At 49.1% G+C, this 26408-nt stretch overlaps 5 protein-coding genes across 6 annotated transcripts; 3 read left to right on the plus strand and 2 right to left on the minus strand.

Annotated features, from left to right (window-relative positions):
- Positions 1 to 550: 550 nt before the first annotated feature.
- LOC131286805 (small ribosomal subunit protein uS12m) lies at positions 551 to 26258 on the minus strand. The gene is made up of 2 exons (XM_058315807.1): positions 26207 to 26258; positions 551 to 997 (listed from the first exon to the last, which is right to left on the minus strand). Exons 1-2 carry the CDS (start codon positions 26256 to 26258, stop codon positions 636 to 638), a joined length of 414 nt encoding a protein of 137 aa, XP_058171790.1. The 3' UTR covers positions 551 to 635.
- On the plus strand, positions 5170 to 8312 carry LOC131286809 (aminopeptidase N-like). Its single transcript, XM_058315811.1, has 4 exons — positions 5170 to 6212; positions 6341 to 6681; positions 6753 to 8016; positions 8087 to 8312. Exons 1-4 carry the CDS (start codon positions 5170 to 5172, stop codon positions 8310 to 8312), a joined length of 2874 nt encoding a protein of 957 aa, XP_058171794.1.
- Positions 9135 to 12026, plus strand: LOC131288694 (aminopeptidase N-like). Its single transcript, XM_058317862.1, has 2 exons — positions 9135 to 10491; positions 10555 to 12026. The coding sequence occupies exons 1-2, from the start codon at positions 9135 to 9137 to the stop codon at positions 12024 to 12026; spliced, it is 2829 nt and encodes a 942-aa protein (XP_058173845.1).
- On the plus strand, positions 13039 to 16239 carry LOC131288704 (aminopeptidase N-like). The gene is made up of 2 exons (XM_058317872.1): positions 13039 to 14084; positions 14391 to 16239. The coding sequence occupies exons 1-2, from the start codon at positions 13039 to 13041 to the stop codon at positions 16237 to 16239; spliced, it is 2895 nt and encodes a 964-aa protein (XP_058173855.1).
- Positions 17543 to 25327, minus strand: LOC131286804 (E3 ubiquitin-protein ligase NRDP1). Of its 2 annotated transcripts, none has more exons than XM_058315805.1 (5): positions 25301 to 25327; positions 19856 to 20300; positions 18390 to 18977; positions 18148 to 18313; positions 17543 to 18062 (listed from the first exon to the last, which is right to left on the minus strand). In XM_058315805.1, the coding sequence occupies exons 2-5, from the start codon at positions 19943 to 19945 to the stop codon at positions 17959 to 17961; spliced, it is 948 nt and encodes a 315-aa protein (XP_058171788.1). In that variant the 5' UTR covers positions 19946 to 20300; positions 25301 to 25327; the 3' UTR covers positions 17543 to 17958. The 2 variants fall into 2 exon arrangements, with proteins under 2 accessions (XP_058171788.1, XP_058171789.1); XM_058315806.1 differs by lacking the exon at positions 25301 to 25327 and adding an exon at positions 25083 to 25158.
- Positions 26259 to 26408: the final 150 nt, after the last annotated feature.

Consider the following 26408-nt stretch of genomic DNA (forward strand, 5'->3'; position numbering starts at 1 on the left):
TTTTTTCCCTTTTTGCCGACCGCCCGATCGGTGTTAGAATGGCAACAAATTGTCCGTGTGTATGTAGCAGCTTTTCCTCACCCGAAAAGCGCAATGATTTGCTAATTTTACTCAAACAATTACCGCACACCTTTCGACGAGGAGGAACCTTCGAAAAAGGTTCGAGGAGAGTATTTTCATGCAAATTACCTTTCTACCGGTGTTTGCGGAGGCTCTGTGACCAGCAAGCGGAGTCGGGCGAAGGTCAAACAAACGCGATTCCGTTATTCGTCTTGGACCGAGGAGTGATGAGGAGGCAGTTTTCTTTCAACGGATTTATTTCTTTGTGATGCGTTACTTTTCCGCCTGACTTACCTTGTGTGTCTTGCTCTGTCGGCCAGATATGTTTCTTGAAAAGGGTTTTTCGTAACCATCTGAAATTCACTACCGACTGTGATAGATTTCTCGAATGTCTCGTTGGATAAGAATTGAAGAATTCCATCCTTCCGGGAACGCCACTGGTAGCGTGTGTTTTTCTCTTAGTAAACCATTTCTCGTACGATCTTGTTGCTTGTTCGGGGCAGTTTTATTTTACTGTACAACTATTCAACCCACAAAAATGCTACACTCCGCCACGGTGACTTCCGCTACCGCTACTACTTCTGCTTGATCACGTGCGGCAGATCGTACTTTCCGCGGACGCACTTGATCTTCACGCCGGGCAAATCCTGACAGCGGCCGACGCGCACCAGCACGATGTTGTGCTCCTGCAGGTTGTGCCCGATGCCGGGAATGTACGCCACCAGCTCCTTCCCCGTGGACAGCCGCACCAGCACGCACTTTCGGTTGGCCGAGTTGGGCTTCTTGGGCTTCTTGATCAGCGTCTTCAGCACGACTCCCTTGGCGAACGGTTTACCATCTAGCGGTTGCCGGGGTGGCCGCACCTTGAAGTGTGGCCCCGTCCGGTGCATCTGGTTCAGGGTGGCCATCGTGTTGCGCTGCATGAACGACGAAATGGCTGCAAAAGAAAGGAAAGAGAACCAAACTTGAGTGAGACCGTGATTTCACGTGGATTCTTGATTCGATCTGGCACGTGACCGGTTGATTTAAGTGGGTTTTTCATTGGGGTGAAAGGATTCCCGGCGGATTCAGGCGTCTTACGCTCGTGCTATAACCAGCTGCTGTTTGATCGACCCTGCGTTTGTCGACCATTGTTAGCTGCGATGGAGACGGCGTGATGCCTCACTCAACAAAAAGGGCTTTCATAGAAATTAAAAAGGATGAGGATCGAAGATGAACGCGCATAAATTTGAGATACAACTATCTAATGGTTCACAAACCACAAATAAACCGATAGACCACAATCAAATGAACTCAACTCGTTCGTTTAAAGGGAAAGAGTTTTCTTTCATGAATCAAGGATGTTTCAAAATACTGTTTTTCACGAGTTCTGCCCGGGAGTACGTTTTACCGTTATTTTTCGGTGCAATTTTCAGCATTCTTCTAAGATGAAGCATTTAGTTTCTTGCAAGATTTCTTTTTATAAATTTCATTTGTTGAAACATATTAAATTTATTTTTCTATTTAGGAAATAAAATTAAAAAATTTGGATAATTTGTCACTGAAATTGAACAGAAAATCTTAAAAAAGGATTGTGTACATCAAATGTTGGGTGTCAAGTACCCAACCTAATTGAATTTTGATAATTAAATAAAAAATTTCAGTAAATTTAACTGAAAGAATATTCGTCTTTGTTTTCCAAAGAAAAACAATCCTGTTTGAATTTCGTTTACCAACAAGCTAACAAATTCGATATCGTACATAAAATCTCTTTCGCCATCCGGGAGGGATATCCGATATGATCGATAGCCCGTTACGAAACACAAAACGATCAAAGTAGGATGGTTTTTCCCCTGTGTCCTGAGATCGTCCTGCGCGATAACGCTTTCGACTTGTCAACACCCAAAAGGCGACTTGTTCAACATGATGTTTAACACGTGTTAATCAGCGTTCGAGTGCCGCAACGAAGAAAGCTGGCATGTTGGTGTCGTAGCGGTAATGATAGCTTCGGTGTTGACCCCCCCACTCCTTCATTCCTTTTGTGTGACGTCTTAACCTCGTCCTCGTCGTGAGTTTTCCTTTCTTCGTCAATTTTCATCCTTTTTTGTAGTACGGCCCTTTTTTGTCTTCGTACGTTGATTCGTAACGAAGGAGGAAACCATTCCACAAAGAAACAATGCCACCTTTGACGGATCGATCGATTCATCCTTTTGTTTCGTCCGTGGTTACGCTTTGATAGAACCGTTATGGTCTTCTGCGCCAGTTGTGTTCATCGATTATTTTTGTCCTTTTGTCACAAGGTGGTCATCACAAACGCTTGCATTGTGTGGTCAGAGAAAGGGCTTGCATAAAAAAAGGCTTATGCTGACCGGGAATAAGCCAGACCAGAACATAATTGACCAGTTCGATTGAAAAAACTACGAGAAAACATCAGTGGAAGCGCGGTAGAATGGAGAACTCAATTGATTATCACAAAAGAATATGGGCGTTAGTTGCATTTTTGTTCCTTTTGGAAAATGTCAATAGAAAGATCGATCGATCATCGTTGCACTAGTTTTAAAACTTAAGGGAATTTAAGGTTCGTAACAGACTAATATCGGTTAACTGAAGGTAACAGTGACAACAGAGAGCTGAACGCTACAATTTGAACATCTATGAGGACGCTTAATGCGATGAGTTTATCCACAGATTTCATTATCGCATCGGATGAATCTATTTCCGCGTCCTCGATGGCATACGGCACACAGAGCAGACTTCAGAGCGTCAGCTGCATGATGGTGAACAGGCTGGACAACCCATTTTCAGGTACCTGGCAATGCTAAACCAACGATTAACATCTTCAACTGGTTTGGTCACAACCTCTAAGGGACGATTGATAGCACATTCCTCAGCGATGAGTTTAAACTCACCAGCTACACCATTTTCCAATCGCTCACACTCATCTCACCTTTCTTTCCCTATCGCCTCTTCCATCCATCCTCGCAATCTAGAAGGGTTTACACACGGAGGACGGTTGGGTTGCGCTTCACCTAATTCCGGATTCCACGTTCGACCTTTTCGTCGAACGCCATTTGTTGCAATTCCACACCCGCACAATCTGTCCTCGGCGATGCTGGCCACGATTAGCGGCCCAATGGTCAGAAAACGGTCTTCAGCAGCAGCAGGATCATGACGTAGCGGAAAAACATGTCCCGGTGCGATGGTGGACAATTTCTTCTCCAGCGCTGACCGTTTGCCTGCCTCAACCAAATCTCCCCGCACGGCCGAGCGGGGAAATGGCCGATGAAAATTGTGACACATTTTACGAAGCTCGAGCATCCGCATGAACCGTCCGTCGGCATAATCCTTTTCGCCCAAAAGAAAGTGCACAATAATGCGTCCCACGGACTGGGACTGGGTTAACCTTTCCTTTGGCCACGTTTGAAGGGGCAGATGTGTTTTTTTTTTTCCTCTGATGAACCGGACATTGGTCGGCAATACTCGTACAGTTGTCGCTCGTCGGTCGTGTGGGCAATGGTTGCAATTTGCGGCGTTCGACCGATCCCTCGGGATAATCGGAAGGGGTGATCAAACAAATTGATTTGGAGGAAATGATTGAAGGTGAACCAATTCTTCGGTGTGCAATGTTCTATTGATTTTATTTTTCTAAACTATAAATTGTAAAACCTACATTTTCCGTTCAAAACGATAATAAATGTTAGGTATTCACAAACTTAATCAAATTGGTTTAACAAAATATTCTGTTGAAAATAATAAACGAAAAAGTCTACTTCAAAAACGGGAAAGTAGTTCAAACTTACTTTTTTCTTCCTATTTATCCTTCAAAGCTTTCAAGAAAGCTCAACTTCTTACAAGACATACTTCAGTTTCCTTCGAAGAAACCAAATTGCATGCAGGATGCAGTAAGAAATCACTGAAGATGCATTCAAATTCAATAAGCTTACGAGAACCGTGGAGCCACAAGCTTGCACATGTACACAACCCTGACAATGCGAAAAAAGGGAATGATTTTACCCAAAAGCCACCCAAACTTTCACACGTGCAGAAGCAAACGTCATCCCTTCGCAATGGGTCAAGCCAAGTAATTTCCACGAACAATAGACCCCGGATGCATTGTCCGGCGGATTTTGCCCAGAAAGGACGTCTCCGAACTGAACAATAAAATCCAATCTATATGTAAATTGGTTTTCCCAATCCCCATCCTCTCGTGGCACTTTACCTTTTTTCCAATACCTCATCCAATTGGATGCTGGACATTATCCTTCTCGTTTCGTTTTGGCAAATTTGTTCCGATGTTGCACACAAAAGGAAAGCTCATCTGGAAGCTTTTGCCACATTGCATTCAACCCAATGTCCTTTTTGGCTATGTGTGTTGCGAAAAGTTGGCCGTGACATATCGAATGTCCCAAAATGTGACCAAAAAAGGAGAGGTGACACACTTAATTTATTCCACAGGTGTGCAAACTTACGCTTAGACAAAGCAATAAGAGTAAATTAAAGAGCTTTGTGGCACCTGCAAGATCGTAACTTTTTCCATTGCGGTAGATCTAATAGAATACACGAGACTTTGATGTTAAAAAACTAGCTGAAAAATGCAACAATAGTTGCAGCAAGTTGAACAAGAGATAATTGAAAGAGATAAAGCATTCCGTTGGTTTACATAATGTCGATAGTCGCCTAATCGTGTTATGAATTTGCAATGAGGAAATCCCTTGAATGTCGATTGGCTTTATCTTGATCTCCGTTAAGGCATACTTGGGTTTTATATAACCGTTAAATCGCTAGTCGATAAGATACGTGTGGTGTGTGTTTTACTTGCAGTTTGGTAAAATTCCAACACCTGGTGACGTTGTAACCCTTTCAAAAAAAGGAATGCCACGGGGAAGAGAAGCATAACCGAATCGGAGTTACGAAAAGAGATAGAGGATGAACAACAACCAATGCTTATCGTTTCGTCTTCTATCAGTCGTTGGGACGGATATCTAAATGATGCATCTATTTTTATGACCACACGGGCGGTGTCTCGGACCCAACCCCGGGAGCAGAGGAGATTTGCTTGCTTATCTGTCCCCCCGTGGGGAGTGTTTAAGTGGCCGCCATTCCACCGCCAGTCGCTCAGTGTCACATACGATGGCGCGCGAATTGGTAAAGTGTTCTACGGTGAGCTCGGGAAGGTGGCGGATTCTTCCGGCGGTGGTTCTGTTCCTCCTGTCCAACGGTGGTTGTAGCAGTGCCTGGCTAAGTCCACTGCCAGATGAGGTGTTGGTGGCCGGTGATAGGTTTCTGGAAGCTGGCGTGTTGGAGGTCGTTCCAACGCAGGAAGTCGATAGGACGTACTTCCTGCCGAACAATTCCATCCCGACGCATTACTCTATCTCGCTGTACACGGATATCCACAACGATGTGCGGACGTTCAGTGCTACCACCAGGGTGCACCTAACCGTGGTGGAGCCAACTAGTGTACTGACCCTGCACGTTCAGGAACTCACCATCCAAACGGCGATACTCCACCGATTTCCCAACTCGGGGGGCGATCCGATCAAAGTTGACACCCCATCGTGGAAAATAAACATCGTCCTTGAGCACATCGTTTTCCAGTGCTCGCTCGTGCTTCCGCAGGGAGACTACATCCTCGAGGTTGCGTACACCGGCACGATGCGTAACTACCAGAGTGGATATCTAGTGTCGAGGTACCGCGACGACGCAGGGCTGTGGAAATCGGTCGGCACGACTCACTTCCAGGCCACGCTCGCTCGCCGGGTGCTGCCCTGCTACGACGAGCCGGCCCTAAAGGCAACGTTCGACCTGGAAATCACCCACCATCGAACGTACAACGCGATCGCCAACATGCCGAGGAAAGGCGTTACGATCGCTCCCAACAACCGGGAGTACCTGGTGAGCACGTTCGAGCGGACTCCCCGAATGTCTTCCTATCTGCTTGCGTTCGCGGTGACTGACTTTGTGTCGTTGGGGGACAAACAACACGAGGTGGTTGTGCGCAGCAACGCCGAGGAGGACGCAAGATATGCCGTAGATGCTGGTGCGGCGATTTTAGAACGACTTGGGGATTATCTGGAAAACTCCTACTTCGACCACATGCCGAAGATGACTTCGATCGCCGTGCCGGACCGTGGCACAGGTGCCATGGAGAATTGGGGTCTAGTGACGTACGGGTAAGTACGGGGCCGTCGTTATGCGCTTATCGCCGGAACCTCAAATTGCCCCTTCAATTAAAAACCCCGAACCATCGATCCCGATACTAAAAGGCAGCCGCACTGGAAATAAAATTGTCCGATTACAGAGAACCGTCGCTGTTGTACAATCCGACCGTAAACACCTATCGCAATCGTAAACGAGTGACGACCGTCATCGCCCACGAGTACGCCCATCAGTGGTTCGGGGATCTGGTCAGCCCGCAGTGGTGGGAATACATCTGGCTGAACGAAGGGTTCGCCACGCTGTACGAGTACTATGCGACCCGGCTGGCCATGCCCGGCGACGAGTACTGGGAGCTTTTCACCGGCGAGGTCACCCAGCGAGCGTTCCTGCAGGATGCGAGTGAAACGATTCGGCCGATCAATTGGAACGCCGCCTCGCAGGATGACGTACCGAGGCTGTTCGATATCATTGCCTACCAGAAAGGTAAGAAGAGATGCGTTAGATGGAGCTTGTGTAAATGTGACATTGACTCTCGCCTTTCTCACACCCCAAAGCCGGCAGTGTTCTGAACATGTTCAGCAAAGTACTCGGTGAGACGAACTGGCGTGAGGGCCTTAAGACGTACCTTTCCGACCGAGGATTTGAGGCGGCCACTGAAGCAAACCTGGCCACCCACCTCCAGCAAGCGATCGACGGCAAGAACGTCCTACCGGAGGGTGCCAATGTGCGTGACCTTCTCGCATCCTGGACCGATGGGCCCGGATTCCCAGTGCTCAACGTGCGACGACTCTACCGCGACGGAGAAATAATTCTCTCCCAGGAACGGTTCCTCGCCGATAAGGTCCTCCCAAACAACCACGTCTGGCACATTCCGTACAACTACGCGTACAAATCTTCACCGACGTTCTATGAGCTGGAAAAGCACGAATGGCTTTCGTCTCACGCCGTAAAAATCTCCACCCCTGTGCCAGACGACGAGTGGGTCGTGTTCAACCGGCAGCAGATGGGTTACTACCGGGTGAACTATGACGCCCGAAACTGGGAATTGATCGCGGAAGGACTTATGGAGCGGCACAATGACATCCACCGGCTGAACCGGGCGCAACTCATCGATGACGCGTTCAATCTGGCCCGGGCGGATCTGCTCGACATGGCCGTGGTGTTGCGCTTGATGCGATACCTTCGCATGGAGAGGGACTATGCCCCATGGCAGGCGGCGGATAAGGTACTCACCTACCTTTACGACAAGTTACGTGGCACGGAGCATGAGGAAGCGTTTGTCGCGTACGTCGATGGGCTGATTTCGGAGGTGTACGCTACGACACCGGTCGATACGGTCAATACCTCCGAGTCGACGTTGTTCAAGTACCTACGACAGTTGATCACCGGATGGGGTTGCCGAATTGGATATCGAGACTGTCTAGAGCGCTCCCGGGAGGCTCTAAGGAAAGAGTTCACACCCGAGCAAGGCTCAGAGGCGGTGCAAGTGCATCCCGATGTGAGAGCTGTTGTTTACTGCTACGGCTTGCAAGAGGACGTTGTGACCGAGTTCGAGGCTATCTACCAACGTCTCATAGCGTCGCGCAATCAGGCGGAACGGACAGACCTCATCGATGCACTGGGATGCTCCAAGAATCCGAGCAACATTAGGACGATGATTGCGACGATTTTGTTCAGCGCTTTGCCCGACACGAACTTTGTGTACCTCTCGGAAGAACGTGGTCGAATATTCGAAGCCATCGTCGCCGGAGGAAGGGCCCCTATCGATACATTAATGGTCGTGCTCAGCGACGTTGTTACCGTACAACAGCTGATGGCGTAAGTATAATCCATGATTTTTTTATAACTTATTGAACTCTTCTAACATTTCTTCCTTTGCCTTCTCCAGTATCGTCGGTGAGGGAGCGATCACAAATGCGATCACCAATATCGCGCGACGAACTAACAACGCGCAGGAGATGGCGCAACTCGAGACGATGCTAACCTCGCTTCAAACGTCCCTCGCCCCGAGTACCCTCGCTGCCGTCCGGGAAACGGCATCCTCACGCACCCAATGGTTCACGACGGCCGAGGCACTGATTGTGGGCGAGTTCCTAGAGCGGTACAATGTTTAATCAGGATTCTAGAATAGGTAGAGATAGGCGTTGCGTTGCGTATTGATTTAATTCAATCACGGAGTCGTGACGTGCTCGGGTGTGGGGAAGGGCAGAGAATCGAACAGATGATTGCTTATCGTATCAAGCTGTCAACGGTAGGCGCTCGTCGAATGAATGGCTTGCCCACCTTGATTGTCCAATCAAACGTAGTGTGTTTATCAAAGTGATCCATTGATGAGATTCATCCAGAAAATAAACAAACGATGATGAACGGAAACAATCCTTGCCTTGGATCTTCTTACTGAAGAGCACTATGGGTGCGGTTTGATTTAATTTATGGCCAAAGGGGTATTTGTTGTTGCTTGGATTTTCGCTTAGAAGCTTGAATTAGTAAAGTATCTTCGAGTAATTTTCTAGCCATAGTAACATAGTTTTTTGCTGGGTATTTTTCATCGGTTGCTATAGTAACGCTTCATAGTCGAGAACGCGTTACTATGGCAAACTGATGATGTAACGACAATTTCAACGATTGATGCTACTCGTGTAACTTGATTTTTCTTTAAAGAAGTGGAAAAATTACACATCGTCTAACCTACACCCGCAGTCAATAGCACTCTCTTATCAATTGCTCGTATCACGAGAAGTTTAAGGCCGAGATAAAGCACTGGATTGTGTAACATCGATGGGGCTATCTATTAAATAATGAAGACACTGTTCAATCACAGGTGATTACCATATCGCCCTGTAGCTTAGACAAGGGTAACAAACCCAACAGCCAGCCGGAGTATAAAAATCAAACTCCCACCACGTCCGGCACGTCAGTGTGCTTCACCACGAGAGATGGTGATGAAATTAGGGAAAAACTTTGTGCCGCTCCTGCTGTTGGTGGTGGTCTCTACCACGTCGGTGTTTGGCCAGCACCCGAATCGTCCGGTCCTGTCCGAATGGAGTGATCGAGAGTTCGCCCAGGTGCCGTCGGACGATGCGCAGCCTCGGGACGACCAAATCGACCAGAGCTACCGTCTGCCAACGCACACGGTACCCTCGCACTATACGATCCGTCTGCACACCGACCTGCACACGGGCAGCCGGGCATTTCAGGGCATCGTCGACATCCACTTCGATGTGATCGTACCGACGGACACCATTACCGTGCATAACCGTGGGCTATCAGTGTCATTCGCTTCGCTGTACGCTAAGGAGGAGGATGGACTTTTGGTGGAGTTTGGATTCCCGCAACATGAACTGGACACCCGTACCGAGCAGCTTACTTTCCGTTCGGGACAGGTACTTCCGCTCGGTAGCTACGTTCTGACGGTGACGTACAGCGGAAACCTGGAGACTTCCTCCAACAGTGGCTTCTTCTTGAAGTCCTACGTCAACGACGAGGGAGAACGTCGCTACGTCGGAACGACCCAATTTGAGTCGACCAACGCTCGTATGGCGTTCCCGTGCTACGACGAACCCCTGCTTAAGGCTACCTATACACTGTGGATTACGCACGTCGCTGAGTACAACACCGTCTCCAACATGCCCGTCGAAGCCGTGGAACCGTCGGAAGAGCACGAGGGTTACGTAACGACGAAGTTCGGACCCACGCCGAAGATGTCGACCTATCTGCTGGCCTTCGGTGTGTCCGACTTCGTGGCGATCGAAGATGGACTGCAGCAGGTCTACGCTCGCCCGAACGCGATCCATGAGGCCAAGTTTGCCCTGGAAGCCGGTGTCCGTGTGCTCGATGCCCTGAATGCCTACACCGACGTGTCATACTACGACTACATGCCGAAGCTTTCCCAGATGGCCATTCCCGATCGAGGAGGTGGTGCCATGGAAAACTGGGGTCTTGTGAAGTACGGAGAACCGGCATTGCTTTTCAACCCGGAGCGTAACACGTACCGCGCACGGAAAGGTATTGCCGTCGTCATTGCCCACGAGTACGCTCATCAGTGGTTCGGGGACCTTGTTGGTCCGCACTGGTGGAGCTATATCTGGCTCAATGAAGGATTCGCCAATCTCTACGGATACATTGGGGCCGATCTTGCGTACCCTTCGGAGCGCTATTGGGATCTGTACGCGGTTGAGAACGTACAAAACGCGTTCGGACCCGATTCCACTGACACCATTCGACCGATGACGCAGGATGCCACAACACCGTCGGCCATTTCGGGACTTTTCGATTCGATCGCTTATGACAAATGTGAGTAAAGTGTGGTGTTTATATAGCACACACAATGCTAAGGTTTATTCCTATCCTCCACAGCTGGAAGCGTGCTTAACATGTTCCGTACGGTCCTCGGGGACGACAATTTCCGTGCGGGTCTGAAGGTGTACCTTCTGAACCGTCAACTAGATGGCGCGGTTGCGGATGATCTCTACGCCGGTCTGCAGGCAGCAATCGACGAAAAGGATGTACTGCCGGAGGGTGTAAGTGTGAAGCTACTGATGGACAGCTGGACCACGCAGCCGGGCTATCCGGTGCTGAACGTTCGTCGTAACTACGACGATGGTTCAGTCATCCTCTCCCAGGAGCGATTCTATGCTGACAAGCGCGTGACGAACGATAACCTCTGGTACATTCCGTACTCGTACGCTACCGCCTCCGATGCCGACTTCGAGGATCTCTCCGAGTTCCAATGGCTTGCGAAGCAGGCCGAACGGGTCGAGACCGGCGTTGCCGCCGATGATTGGATTCTGTTCAACAAGCAGCAGGCGGGATACTATCGTGTGAACTATGATGCACACAACTGGCTGCTGCTGGCAAGTGCTCTCCGTGCCGATCCGGAAGCCATCCATCGCTTCAACCGGGCGCAGCTGATCAACGATGCCTTCAACCTGGCTCGGGCCAACCGCCACGATATGGCGCTGGCGCTGGACCTGCTGACGTATCTCTCGGGTGAACACGAGTACGTCCCGTGGGCTGCGGCCAACGGTGTGCTGAACTACTTCTACAACAAACTCCGCGGAACGGCCAACTACCACGATTTCATCGTCTACGTTGATGCCCTTATCGGGCATGTGTTCGACACGCTGGGCGACATCACCACCGTGCCGGAAGATGAAACCTTGCTGCAAAAGTATCTCAAGCAACTCATCTCGACCTGGGCCTGCCGCGTCGGATACACCGAGTGTCTCCGGCAGACGACTGAGGCGCTGCATACGGCCGTTGAAACCAACACTCCGGTCCACCCGGATGTCTCGTATGTCGTGTACTGCTACGGCCTGAAGGGAGCGACCGATGACGAGTACCGGTGGCTTTTCAACCAGATGATCTCGTCGGGCAACGAAGCCGAACGGTCCGTACTGATCGATGCCCTTGGTTGTGCCCAGGACGAGAGCCAGCTCGTTTCCCTTGTCGCCGTCGCCATCGGAGGCAACTCCGAGCTGAACAGTCTGCTGAACGGCGAACGCTCCCGTATCGTGTCCTCGATCTACTCCGCGGGCCGTGTCGGCGTCGAAGCTCTCGTTAAGGCACTGTCGGATCCGCCGGTTGCACGCGAATTCGTTGATCGGTTCGGCCAGGGTACGCTTAACAGTGTGGTGTCGAATGTGGCCTCGCGCACCAACAACGACGGAGAGTTGGAGCAACTGGACCAGTTCCTTGCCGCTCTCGGCGATCTGATCAGCCCGGAAACGGCCGAAGCTGCTGTACGCACCGTCAAGACAAACGCCGCTTGGTTCGAGACGTTCGAAGGAGTTGTTTCTACCAACTACTTTGCCAACTTTGCCAAGTAAAAATGGAGTCATAAAGCCGTTCAAATTTAGTATTTGTTTCAAAATAAAAATCAACCACTCGCTACAAAATCAAAGCTTAATTATATAGAAGATATTTGTGGATAAATGTCCGAAAATGTTCCCCAGGAGCTCATCCCAAACCAAAAACCCGTTGAGGCGATCAATTCGATTCCCTACTGAAATCTTTCAGTGACATAAGTCCGTCTGGTGTGAAATATATCATCACACAAACAATACATAATCTTGATACGCATAACTATCTCAAAATGTCTATCAAGGGCCGCATTTAAGTGATAATGATAACACACATACGCACACAAAACGCTTGTTTTACAACCTTGCTGCTTTCGGTCTTATCGTAGCGTATTATTTCTTCCACAGGCAAGTTACTGCCATTCATTCGACGATGGACAACAATGAAAGAAATAAGGTTAACGATCATCAAAACGTCCCTTATCAACGGGCGAAATGAGATTAAAAACGTGTTCACACAACAGATTGATACTCCATTTCCGCACAAATATCTAAAAAATTGCCTTAACTATTTATATTACATAACATAGGCTAATTTATGACCCCTTAACAGCAATAAATTAAAGGTGAATGGATGTACGAACAATGATTTGACGCTTCCTTTTGAAGGGATAACGTACATCCTGTTACATGTGGGGCCAAAAAGGTAGAGAAATTCATACTCTTCCCCGCACGAAGCTACCTCAGCGCTACTCTTCTGGGCCGGTCAGTCATCATCAGACTATCATTTTTCGCACCTATCTAATCTTTACAATCCCCAATCGGTCCCCATTGGTATTCCCAATTGTGTTTGATTCAATGCGTTTTTATCACCACCGATCAAGTGAGGCCTAAAGCTGGCCTAGGAGAAGCACTCCGGACGGGAGACACTATAAACGATCCGGCCTTAGGCGCACTTACGTTCAGTCAGTGTTAATCCCTTCGCTGCGAAGGAACATCCTCTCACCCGTGGAGGAAGTGAAGAACTTTGTGTGCAAAAATGCTATCCCCAAAGAAGGTGATAGGGGTTGGAGTGGTCCTCGCCGTCCTGTGCCTGGTGGCTAATCCGGTGTCGGCTGGACGACCCGCTTGGAAGTGGCTTGTGGAACCGTCGGATAATACGCTCGCCTTCGAGCAGGATCAAGAAGCTACGCCGGAGAGCCTTTTCCCGAGCCGTCGCCAGCCGGTGGATGAGTCGTACCGGCTTCCCAGTAGTACGGCACCGGTTCACTACCACCTGGCGCTTCGGACGGCGATCCACGAGAATAATCGTCAGTTCACTGGCACGGTTACGATTCACTTGCAAGTCCTCGAGGCAACCACGACGATCGTGGTGCTAAACCGAAGGCTTACGATCCAGCGTGCGGCACTCCTTCAGGAGGGTACCGGTGGTACCGTTGGCCCGGAGCTGGAACAACCTTCTTTCACGACGGATACGCGCACGGAACATCTTACGTTCACCCTGTCGCAAGTGCTACAGCCCGGTTCGCGGTACTTCCTGCGCATCGAGTTCCAGGGCCAGCTGCAAAACAACAACAATATGGGCTTTTTCGCTTCGTCCTACCTCGACGCGAATGGTGTGCGTCGCTACCTGGCCTCGAGCAAGTTCGAGCCGACACACGCCCGTTCGGCCTTCCCGTGCTACGATGAGCCACTGCTGAAGGCCACGTTTGAGCTGGAAATTACGCACTCCGTCAACTACAACGCCGTGGCGAACATGCCAATGGCCGGTACGCCCGTACCGGATCCGGACAACGCAAACTACGTGACGAGCAAGTTCCAGGTGTCTCCGAAGATGTCCACCTATCTGCTGGCGTTTGCCGTGAGCGATTTTGCGATTCGCACCGCCGGCCAGCAGACGGTGTATGCCCGCTCGAACGTCTTCGAGGAGACGCAGTTCCCGCTGGAGGCAGGCAATAGGATTCTGGACGCGCTAGGCGTGTACATGGACGTTTCGTACTACGAGTTTATGCCGAAGATGACGCAGATTGCCATTCCCGATCGGGGCACGGGTGCAATGGAAAACTGGGGCCTGGTTGCATACGGGTGAGTGCAAAGATATGTTCCTTAGCAAACACGATGATGTAGTAGATTAAGAAATCTCCTTAATCATTCACCTCATGACAACCCACATTGGATCATCGTATCGGACAAAAGATTCGATGTCCCAATGACTATGCTACTATCATTGTGAATAATTTGTGTTGCGTGTGTGTGCTGCTATCGCACTCGCGTATGGTCCCTTATCATGTCAGAAACAATCGTGTGATTGTTTTATAACCACCTGTTAAAATAAAAAGCTCATGCACTCATCTCTATCGGTTGTGTCTGATTCCTTCCATTTTCCAACAGAGAACCCGTTCTGCTGTTCAATCCGGCGATAAACTCCTATCGCAACAAGAAGAGCGTCACGACGATCATCGCCCACGAGTACGCACATCAATGGTTCGGCAATCTGGTCAGTCCGAACTGGTGGGAATTCATCTGGCTAAACGAAGGGTTTGCCACCGTCTACGAATACCTCGCGGCCCAGCTGGCCTACCCGGAGGGTGAGTTCTGGGAGCTGTTCACGGTGGAGGTGATCCAGAATGCATTCGCGGCCGATGCGAGCGAGTCGGTACGTCCGATGAACTGGAACGCGGGATCACCGGATGAAATTGCCGCCCTGTTCGATACGGTCGCGTACGATAAGTCGGGCAGTGTGTTGAACATGTTCCGCGAGGTGCTGGGAGACGACAACTGGCGCGCTGGGCTGACGATGTACATGCGAGAACGGCAGCTCGATGGCGCCGTGGCGGACGATCTTTACGCCGGATTGCAGGCGGCACTGGTTGCCAACGGGGTCACATTGCTGCCGGCTGAAGTAACGGTGAAGCAACTGATGGACTCGTGGACTACGGTTGCCGGATTCCCGATCCTTAATGTTTACCGAACGTACGGTGGTGAGGGGTCCAACCACGAGGTTATTCTCTCCCAAGAGCGGTTCCTGTCCAACCGCCAGCTTCCCAATAGCCACGTGTACCACATCCCATACGACTACACGGGAGGAAACGCGCCCAACTTTGAGCATTCGCCGGCTCAGTTCTCGTGGCTTTCTTCAAAAGCCGCTAAAATCAGCACCAACGTGCCGGACGACCAGTGGATCATCTTCAACCGTCAGCAGACGGGTTACTACCGGGTGAACTATGATGCCCACAACTGGGAGCTCATCATTTCGGCACTCCATGACAATCCCATGCAAATCCATCGACGCAACCGAGCGCAGCTGGTGAACGACGTGTACAACATTGCGCGTGCCGAACGCATCGACTTGGCGGTGGCCCTCCGTCTCATGGCGTACCTCCGGAAGGAGACAGAATACGCACCCTGGACGGCGGCCGGTAGTGCGCTCACGTACTTCCACAACAAACTCCGTGGTACACCCTCCTTCGATCACTTCCGGGTGTACGTCAACTCGCTGCTGGCCGACATTTACCCGACACTCTCGATGAACGAGCGTCCCGAAGAGACGATGCTGCAGCGCTACCTGAAGCAGTTCATCATCACCTGGGCATGCCGTATCGGACACGGCGATTGTCTCCAGCAAGCGCGGACGGCGCTCCAGGCCGCCTACCAGGCAAACACTCCCGTCCACCCAGACGTTGCGACCGCAATTTACTGCAACGGACTGGCGACCGCCGACGCAAGCAACGACGTGTTCGTTTGGGTGTACGATCAGTTCAAGAACTCGAACAACCAGGCACACCGTACCGTGCTGATCGATGCGCTGGCATGCTCGCGTAATCCGTCCCATCTAACGTCGTTCATCACGGTCGCCCTCGGCACTGGCAGCGAGTTTGACGCACTACTGTCCACCGAACGGACGCGCATCGTGTCGGCCGTGTACGGAGCGAGCCGGGAAGGTGTCGATGCGGTGATCGACTTCCTCTCCGTGCCCACGCAGGTCACGGAGTTTGTCAACCGACTCGGACGACCGGCACTCAACAGCGCCGTGTCGAATATTGCCTCGCGCACCAACACCCAGCAGGAGCTGGACCGGCTGAACGCCCTATTGGTTAGCTTGGGAACGGAGATCACCGAAGCCGTGGCCAACAGCGCCCGGGCGACGGTGCAAAACAATTTCAACTGGTTCAGCACCCTGGAAGGAGTGGTCGCAACGGAATTCTTCCAGAATTTCGCTACGCAACCTCAGGAATTGTAAAACGGTGTTCTTTTGGCTGACGAGGGTGATTATTATGTTTGTAACTAAATAAAAATGAATATATAGATTGTTGAAATCACGAATTGTTGTAGCAAACGTAGTCTTCACTTGCGGATCAAAAAGTCTCCCTAATCGAGAAAGTATTTGAAAAATCCAGTAACGAACATGAACATTCGATCTCCTCTCCTGATTTCGTAATCCTCGTCACCATTAAAGATCATTTTGAATCCTTCGCTTTTCATCGCTTCTTGGAGCTTATATTTTTCGGCATAGTTCGACCTTTTCTGAACATTAATCACCTGTGTTCGCATTCATTCCTCCACCATAGAGCCCACACACACACACACACATACGTCATTACTCATTCACGCATCGATCGAACATACAGCACATTACGCATCCATTCTCCTTATTCCTGCGCTCATTAGCATCTAGGGATTACAACAACGATTGAATGTTTCTTAGAGGCTACTATAGTACTACAAGGAAGAGAACGAAGAGTTCCACCATACAACGCATGTGGGTTGGGGCGTGATTTTGTTCAGCAGTTGATTTTTCCTTTTTTATCAGAGACTGCACCAAAAATTAAAGGAATTCTTATGGTTCTCCTTTTCCTTGTTGTTCTTAACGGCGATCGTTTGCCAGTTTTCCACTCGCTCGCAAACAACCTATCACACACGCACACACACACACTAACATTGAATGAAGTACTCCGACTTGTTCACTTTCGTTGGGCGAGGGGAGGCATCGAAGTGGGTTGAGCGCTGGAATCGGTTTTTTTCAGGCAAGCAAATGAAGGATGGACATTTCGACCATGTTGTGCGTATTTTACCGTAATCTCGTTTCCGAGAATGAATCAAAGGAGCGTTTTGTTTTAGCTCAAAGCATGATCACACTTAAACCAATGCTTGTCACCAGGCATCCATTGAATAAAATGGATTTCCCTCCAACATCAATCATGATCGAGGCATTCTTGGGAGTTTTTAGTCGCTCTGGAAAGAAGAACCACGACGATTGTAAATTACCAATATTGGTAAGTATTTTCTCTTTTTCACACTCCATCTCCTCCTCCTCCCCCCATGCGCAAACAAACAGGAACAAACGAGTCGAAAGGTAATTAAATCACAAACATCGAGTGCGTCACTCCTTTACACATCGATCGATCTCGCTAGATCCGTTAGCGAACCATACATTGACATTTTTGTCGCATATATGCCTGAGGTGCGTGGGATTGAGAGAGTTTGTCACCAATCCAACACCACACGCGCGACACATCATTCGTATCGTTTGCCACACAAATTCATACGTCCCGAGCTTAGCTCAAACGCAAACTAAAACCTAAGCCAGACGGATGTTGCGCCAGCGGCCTTTTAACCGGTGGACTTCCGGTTCGAAAATGAGGACCCTCCCCCATCGATGTTGCGAGTTTGCAGCTCGTGGATGGAACAGATTTCCGTTTTTTTTTTCGAGTAAAATCCACTCCGAGATCAACAGTCGTATCAGTTGTTTTGTTTTTCGGCAGCTAACAGTGCCTACGGGTTGGCGGTGGTTAAGTGGGCGGGCGGGGAGAGAGATACATTCCGACTCGTGTGTGTATCGGAATGATGGTTGTTAGATGTCAGGCGCTGCATTTTGCTTTCTGTTACGTCACTTGCAGACTTTTGGTACTACTCGCCCCCGCGTTCAGTAGTTGTTGCCAGTCATCTCCCCGCCCGCTAACTATTCGATGCCATGAGCAAATATCATCACTAGCCCCGGTTCCACCATCACGTCCTCGTTCATGTGCGTGTTATCGCATTGCAGTACAAGTACTGCTTGTTTTCCTGCAACAAAGAAATACAGATACAGATTAGGTCAAGCCAAGCCAAACTCGGTGCAGAATCTTCCTAGAGGGAGATTTTCGCTCACCCGGAACCCTCCGGCAGATATAGTTTTCGTAAATTCGTCGATTGTTTTGGCGAGTTTCCAGCGAGCTGAGGCCCCGGGGCCACCGACGCTCGTGACAGTTTTCCATCAGGTCGTCGAGTATGTGCGGCGGACAGCCGGATTCCGAGAGTGCCCGTTTGATCATGAGCTGAAACAACAATAAGCACATTCATTTATCAGTAAAAAGCATCCTCTGATCGCGGCCACTACACTCCAAAACCAACCTGCAACGCATCGTCCGGTGTGGAGATCATGCCACCCCAGCGCGTCACCCGAGCCCGGGCCAACCCGTTGCACCATCGCGTCACCTCGTCCCGCTCCATCTGGTCGGCAATGGCACGCATGGCGGGATTGGAGACGCGCATCGCGCGCATAAAGTCCTTCACCAGGTTCAGCTCGCGCTTCAGCTCGTTTATCACCAGGTTCTGGTCGTTGATTTCGTTCTTCAGCTCGCCCATCTTCTGCTGCTGACTGTGCACGAGCGAGCGCAGCTCCCGGAAGCAGTTGTGGTCCTTGTACTCGTCCTTCGGTATGACGAAGCCGCAACCCTTCTCGCAGGGCAGTGGCCGCTTCGGGTTGTGCTCGCACTCTTCGATGTGCGTCGCTAGTGTGTCCAGCTTCAGCACCAGCGTGCAACCGTACATGGCGTTCTCGCAGGTTATGTTCAGCCGGGATAGCAGATTGCGTAGGATTCTTGGCACGGCGCGGAGATTGTTGTTCGTGATCGGATTGCGGTCTACCGGGCAGGTTGGCTGCCGTGACAGCCACTCGGTGATGCAGCCACGGCAAAACGCATGCTCGCAAGCGACGGCCTACAATGAGAATAGGAAAAAAAGGAAGGTAAATAAGTGATACACTCCATAAACAGTAGAAGCCTTTCGTGCAGTAAAGCAGAGAGAGAAAGCCACTATTTGCTCACAGATAGCATCGAAAATCCACCTGACAAACAGAAGGTACCGTAAAAACACTACCAGTAGTGACAACAACGGCTTCTGTTATTTAAACCTCCAATAAAATGGGCTTATCAAATTCTTTACGACTTCCAAACACAGCGAAAAGTCTCCGTTAACCGAAACAAGCTCGGTTTAGTTTACATTACTTTCGTGTTATCTAGATGTAGATGAACACACACCAAAATTAACCAGATGTTCTTATCTATATTGGGCTACGAAAATAAACAGTGACTCAGACTATGATCAGCGATATCACATCCAAATTTCAAGATAAGACGTTTAGTGAGTAAAACTCGTCCAATTGCATCTACTTCAGACCGGAAACAAAAAAAGCTTTTCCAACGTCAGCCCTTCCCTAGAACGTCAAGAAGTTGCAACACCCGATCCTCTTCACCTGGTCCAAACTTCTCCGCTCGCCATCAATCATGAACCATTGCTGCACATCGAATAACACACGGAAGCAACCGAATGTGCCATTCGTTTTTTGGTCTTTCCGCGCCTTCACTTCGACTCTACGCTTGGTACGGCACAGTGATCGCTGTGATTACCATTTGCCTTTTCCTTCGGTTGTTGCATCGACCGATTCACGAGTGGACCAATTGGACAGTTACCGAAATTGCAGTCACTTTCTCTTCCGCAAGTGGCAGAGTTCCGCTAGGAAGAAAGGTCGTGCTACTGTGGCTTGTTCCTGCTCTCTCTCCCTCTTTCTCGGATCAATCGTATTTCCTCAAACTCACCTGCAGCGGTTCTTCCAGCACGCCGGAACAGATGGGACAGATGAGCTCCTCGTCGACGTCACCCTGAAACCGGGTCAGATCGTAGCCCATGGTGTTCAACCGGATGACACAATTGCCCCGTTTGCTCGTCGATATGATGAAGTCGTGGATGAGATGTGTGTGGCCACGGAGCGACGGAACGATCGATGACGGAACTCAAGCGCTTCGCGTTCGGTTCCGCCTGCCGGACACTACCATTGCCACTACCAGCACTTGCACGCACGCATCGGTAACGATCGGGAAACACTGTGATTCACACGCACACTCCACACTGATAGACACCGTGTCACAGTAAGGGGCACGACATCGACAAACCCTTCCGACCCGGGACACCACCGTTCACAAGAATGTCATACGAGAAGCTGATACTTAACGCCACGCGGAAGCACAAGATACCTCTGTTCTGCTGTCGGAAGTGAAAGAAATGGGGTTTTATCACCTACTGCCGCCAGCAAACATACACACAAACACACACACTACTGGAGGAGGCCTGGGGTCTGCCGGCATCTGTTGTTTCAATTAACGTCAAGGGGCAGTTCCATCTTTCCTCGAGCAGTTATCGAGCGGAGTAGTGGTGTTGCTGCCGCTTGCTTGATGCTCTTCCGATTGTTTTTCTGGCCTGGCCAGTGCACCCGCCGTCCACCAAACCAGTTCATCATAACCGCGCTCCCCATAGCCTCCAAACCCCCTACCCCCAACAACCAATAAAACGTTACCCCACCATCCGCGATCTCTTGATCTCACTCATCGATCGACTTCTTATGCACTTCTCATTCGCTCTTTTTCGCTGTTTCTCCACCGACCGGCGAAAGGTGATCGCGAGGTACGACGAAAGAAGGAAAACTTTGCAAAAAAAAAACATCCCCCCCGTTCTCTTCCCTTTCCTGCTTCCGCTCGGACGGAGGCGGTGGAATTTCGTATCTTTATGTTTCAACTAAGCAAAATTGTTGTGACAGAAATGTCTCCTTCATATCTCATTATTATATTCAAATAGTTTTTTGAGATATTTTAAATTAACAACTGGAATCACCGTTGATGAACATCGTTCCCTCAACAAATTTTTTTATTTAAAAAAAATTGTTTTACTACATTCAACATCAAAAGTCCACTCACTGAGCCACTGTGCAGCGGGGTCCAGGGGTGGCTGGGTGTTGGAGTTCCGCAGTTCTTCGCAGTCCATTTTCGCACGTTCTTCCCACCGTTTGCTACTTCCCCTACACCACCTCAGGCCCCGCGGTATCCCTTGGCGCCCGGGGTGCCCCCGGTTGATGATTTATATACTTTTACTCGCATCCTCCCCCGGAGGGCACGGACACAGATGGGTATGAGGAGGGAAAGAGAGGGGGAAATAAAAGAGATAGAATGAAGCAATCGGTAACCTTCTCTGGATCGAGCCATCGCCTCTTCGCGAAAAAGGGGCGATCGCGATCGAGAACAATGAGCAAGGAAAGAAACGGGCTAATGCACCCGATTTTCAAGTCAAGCGGGTGGACATCGTTGTTGTTGTTGTTGCCAGTCCCAAGGAAAGTATCCTTTGCTTGAAGAGATCCTTAAGGGTGTACACACGAAGATCGAGTCTCCTGTCCCGGTTGTTCCCCGATGGGTGTTTCTTATACACCAAGGGGTTGAATTTATTCTTATTTATTTATTTACTACCGTTCTCCGGCACTCGATCTTGATCACTCTCTACATGCTGATCAAAAGCCAAACACACATACTCACAGGTGATCGTGGTCACGGTGAACGGCAAAGCTGATAGAAAGAAGGTACGTACGCGAACAACGCGGTTTCTTCTTTGGCTCAGGTCAGAACTACTTCAGAAGAATCAGAAGAAGTAACATCAAAATGCATTAATGAGGAACAGCAGCAGTGGTGGTGTGTGTGTTCGTAAATGGGAGCGATATTTTTCTTTTGGCGATTTGCCAATCTTCCTCCAAAAAAATGATGGAAGGAAGGAGACGAACGGATAGTATCAGACGAAGATCAAGTTTCCTGTCTCCAACAAATTCGCCGAAAATGAAACGGGCTCTAAAACGAACAAAAAAAAACACACACCGCGACAAGGGGCTGCGCTGCCGTCCGCTGGGGGCCATTTATATTCGACATCCGCTTTCTTGCTCCGGTTCATCTCCGAGGGGAGAGAAATTCGCGAACACATGCGGCGTTTCACCTTCACCCTCCGTCCCGTGCCGTCCCTTCCGGAGGTGCGTCTTACATCGACGTTACTCCAACAAAACGGGCGAACGCCATCAGGATTGCGTTCCCACCGCCAGCTCTCGTCGCATTCGTCACTGCGATCGCGAAGTAGAGAGGAGTCTGTTGGTTTGCCAATTCGTTCGTTCGGACGGACGGACAGAAAGGACGGGACGGCGCTTTTCCACCGCGAAGGTAAAGCGAGAACACATAAAATACGGATGCATATACACATTCGCCCTCGTACATTCGCGGCGGCGACCGCAAAGGTTGAAGTCCGGGACCGGTGGGTATACACTCCGGTCATATTTTTTCTTTACGCTTCCCACCGCGGCGGGTTCTGCTTCTTTCTTGTGTGATGTTTTTTTTGCAACCCTTGGTCTGTTCACGTTTCGTTTTATACACCACTTTGTGCGATCGTCTCTACTAGCCTACTGGCATGAAGATTATTGCTGCTGCGACTGGAAGACTCTCTGCTTTTAAACATAATCAACCGTTTGACTGTACATCAACATAAAATAAGTTATTAGGCGACGATGTATCAAAACGTATAAAGTCATTCAACGTGCTTTAAAAAATTGATCATACAATATCCGACCAATCTGTTTCAAACTAGCGCCAGCAGTCAGATGATGTCAAACATTAACAAAACAGCATGAAATATGCGCGTGTTTCAGCATACGAAATAAAATGTGATCTCACTCACGAAAGAAGCCTTTAGCTACGATCGTAACGTATGTCGTGATTGTGAAAACCAGGCATAGGTTAAAAACACAATAATTCATCACTCGTTTTGCACGTTGGGATGGGATTTTTTCGCAGCCGTTTACGGTTCATGCTCCATTGCACGTAAAAATAACTTTAGAAAACGCAACTCTGCCGCAACATGAAACACGCCAAAAACGAGTCGCTAATCGATATCTACCATCTCGATCTATCGATCGATCGCGCTTCGGTGGTTGAGTTTTGCCTTGATCTGCTGAACTACTTTTCACTGGAGACCAAAAGCATTACACATACGCACGGTCACGCATTTGTGATGGATAAAAACCAAAAACCTAGACGCGCGTGTTAGCGAAAACGAGCTACCCGGGGCCACCATATAAAAGCAACAGGGTCTACACTACTTGCGCCGCCAACGCCGGTAGAGCTAGCTCGCGAAAGTGTCGTGTGTCGGAAGCACTTCTTTTCTGCCCTTCATTTTGCAATGCAACAGCCGAGCAACAAGTGGCCCTTCCGTCCGTCCGTCCCGAAGGGAGAAACAGGTTACCAAGAATAAAACCACGAACCAGGCCGCCTGCTGCCATCCTGCGCGCCGCTTCACATGCATGGGGAGCGCATTTTGAGGTTTCTTTTCCCCTTTTCTGCCCCTGTGATGATCGAGATCTCTTTTTGTCGATGAGATCAAGAACAGTGACATACACACACACAGGCACGTACATGCGCGGAAACTCGTAGCTGCCGGCACCTTAAGTCCAACGGACGCCCTAAGGATCCCTACGGGCCAGAGAATGGGGGAGAAACGCGATCGGTCGATCAGCTAAAAAGCAAAAACGGGATTCGATACGCGAAGGTATTGGTACCGGCCAGCAGCCGGGAGACTAAGAGCGGTCGACCAAAAGCCAGGCATGCATGCGAACGCACACCGCAGGAAAATGTAAACCGCAGCCACCAACCAAGCACGCAAGCAACATAGGAACCGACCCTCGCGTAAAGGGTGGTACGTGCGTTGGCCTCGTTTCTGCGCGGCCCTGCTATTAAAGCGCTCCTCTGCTTCTTCTCTCTACACATGTCTCTTTGTGCATGACTGTTTCTCTTTTGCTGCAGGTTCGGAAGGAACGGCGTCGCGAGCTCCAAGCCAAGGGAAGAAGAGAAACCAGTGGTGGTGGACAGACTGATATCCACAATTCGCACGGACATGCAGTTTCGCCATTTATCGCGAGTGCGTTTTGCGTTTCTGCTTCTGGCCATCCGGTGTACCAGGGCAGTAGTGACACGCCACCGTCGGTGGTGGCGCGAAGATTCATTCGGGGGACGGATATAACGGGATAGCCGTTGTTCCGACCAACCGCTTCTAAATCCTTGTCCTTGTTTTTACCCCTCTCGACGGACGGGCAACGGCATCCAATAGCAACCTTGAAAATATAATATAAAAGACATTACTAACAGAGCATTATTCGAATGCCGGCAACTACTAGTTGTCTTTTACGGGAATTTCTACACTGTTTACTGTAGTCAAAGCACGAATCATACGTGTGGTGCTTGGGCCAGGCTGATCAACTTTCAACACTTTTCCTCTAGTTTTCTGCACTTTGCACTCGACTTCCTTCCACCTGCAAGAGACCCCCATCCCACGCTTGCCTCTCCTATCTCGGACGATATCTTTTGTCAACCAAGCGTAACAAAGTTTTGTTCCTCACGGTTGCAGTTCGAGTTACGTGCAGCAGTTTGCTTGGGGGGTTGGGGTGCAACGATGTTAATTTATGCGCGAAAAGCGTAAGGCGTGCGTGTGTGTTGGCATTTTGAGGCGCACTCTTCTCAGGTGCGCTTAAAGGGCCAAATATACGGGAAAGAGAAACAGTGACTGTAGAGCAGACGAAATATTGGATGTGCATCATCATCACCGGTGGTGACATCTGTCCATTTTCACTTCCTCAAACACTTTCCATGTAGATGTTGGTGCTGGTACGTTTTTCATTACCAGAAGGTGAAACTATGTAACCAGCAATGAATAGCTCACATCAAACTTGAAAAATATGTCGATTCGGTTGACCACCAGTTAACTGTAACAAGTACGGAGGACTAAAAACTATGCATCTTACAAAAAAGAGGTAAAATGCAGCAGCAGGCTACGAATAAGTACGTCTCGGTTGAATGGTCACAGACCTCACGAAACGGCTAGGATTTAACGCTGTCCGCACTAATTACAGCCCGTTTTCGCAATCACGCAAACTTAAGCTTAATATTTTCACTAAAAAGCACACAAATTTAACACCTTCCACACACTTCACACAGGGGCTACGCGGGTGTTTCTTCTCGGGCTCCGAACGACAGTTCCCATTAGATTCTTCTGTACTCGGATCCACGGCACTATTGATCTGATATTAGTGGATTTAAGGCACCTTCGTGCTGGCAGTGCAAAACTTTTTGTAGCAAGGCGTTTGCTGAACTCTTTTGCACGGGAATTCAAACGCCAGAAGAAAATAAAGATACCTCTGTTTGGTGCGTCCACCTTTCCACGAATGGATGCTTTGACATAAGAAGTAGTGTTGGCAAATGGTGAGGATTCGGAAAATTTGAGGACTCGAACCCTAGACGGATTGGCTCCCATTTGAAGGATTCGATTTGGACTCGATTTGATTGGATTCTATTTGAACTCATCTGCTTTGAACTTTAGTTAAATATTTAAGCAGTGTTCAACTGTGAAAAATCGATGTGTTCATATGATAAGACGAGGGTTATGATAAGCAGATTGGAATCCAAGATCGGATTTGATTCTAATGATTCGAATCCAGACAGGGATCATCACTAATATGGGGTAAGGTGTATACACATTCTATTCCAGTGTTTTGTATATCTTGGGACAAATGCATCGAAATGTTCGCGATGATAACCGCAAGGAGCGAAATAACTACGTTTGCTTTTATATGGTTTTACGGAGATGTTTTAACCAAAGGAAATTTAAACTTATGTAATGAACACTTTTGCACATTATCACTTCATTATATACTTAATTAGCACCATCACTTTCATCACAACATTTGATTGACCGAGACCATCCATAATGGATTTTATCTCTTATTATATGTAATAGAAATCTGTATTCCTCATTACATATTTGCTAGATAGTTGAGGAAAAATACTATAATAATGTAGCACTTGACAAAATTATACATAAATTTAGGCACACCATATTTTGCTTATCGTATCACCATCCCAGCAGATCCAGTCGTATACATTGATAAATGTTGCAAACTTATTGTTTCATGCCTTATTTCGCTTTATATCATCACCATTAGGTGGTCAGACCACTATTTAAAGTGGAGCCTGTTGAATTATCTTTCAGCCGTATATTACACAATCTGGCCAAGAGGCGGCATGCTTAGGACTATGACATACCTTCTCCGGCAATCGATTTGGTGAGGTTGAATGTTTGTCGAAGGAAATTCATTGTCCTACAACAAGGAAAGGGCTAGATTAATAGCATATTCTCCCTGGCTCCGAATCCCGAATTCTTACCGTCCCACAAAATAAGGTCTTCTTAAAATTAAACAACTACTTCCAGCACCTTATGCACCGCTTGAAAAACTTATGTTTGGTC

Source organism: Anopheles ziemanni, chromosome 3, assembly GCF_943734765.1.
Source record: "Anopheles ziemanni chromosome 3, idAnoZiCoDA_A2_x.2, whole genome shotgun sequence".
Taxonomy (NCBI): domain Eukaryota; kingdom Metazoa; phylum Arthropoda; class Insecta; order Diptera; family Culicidae; genus Anopheles; species Anopheles ziemanni.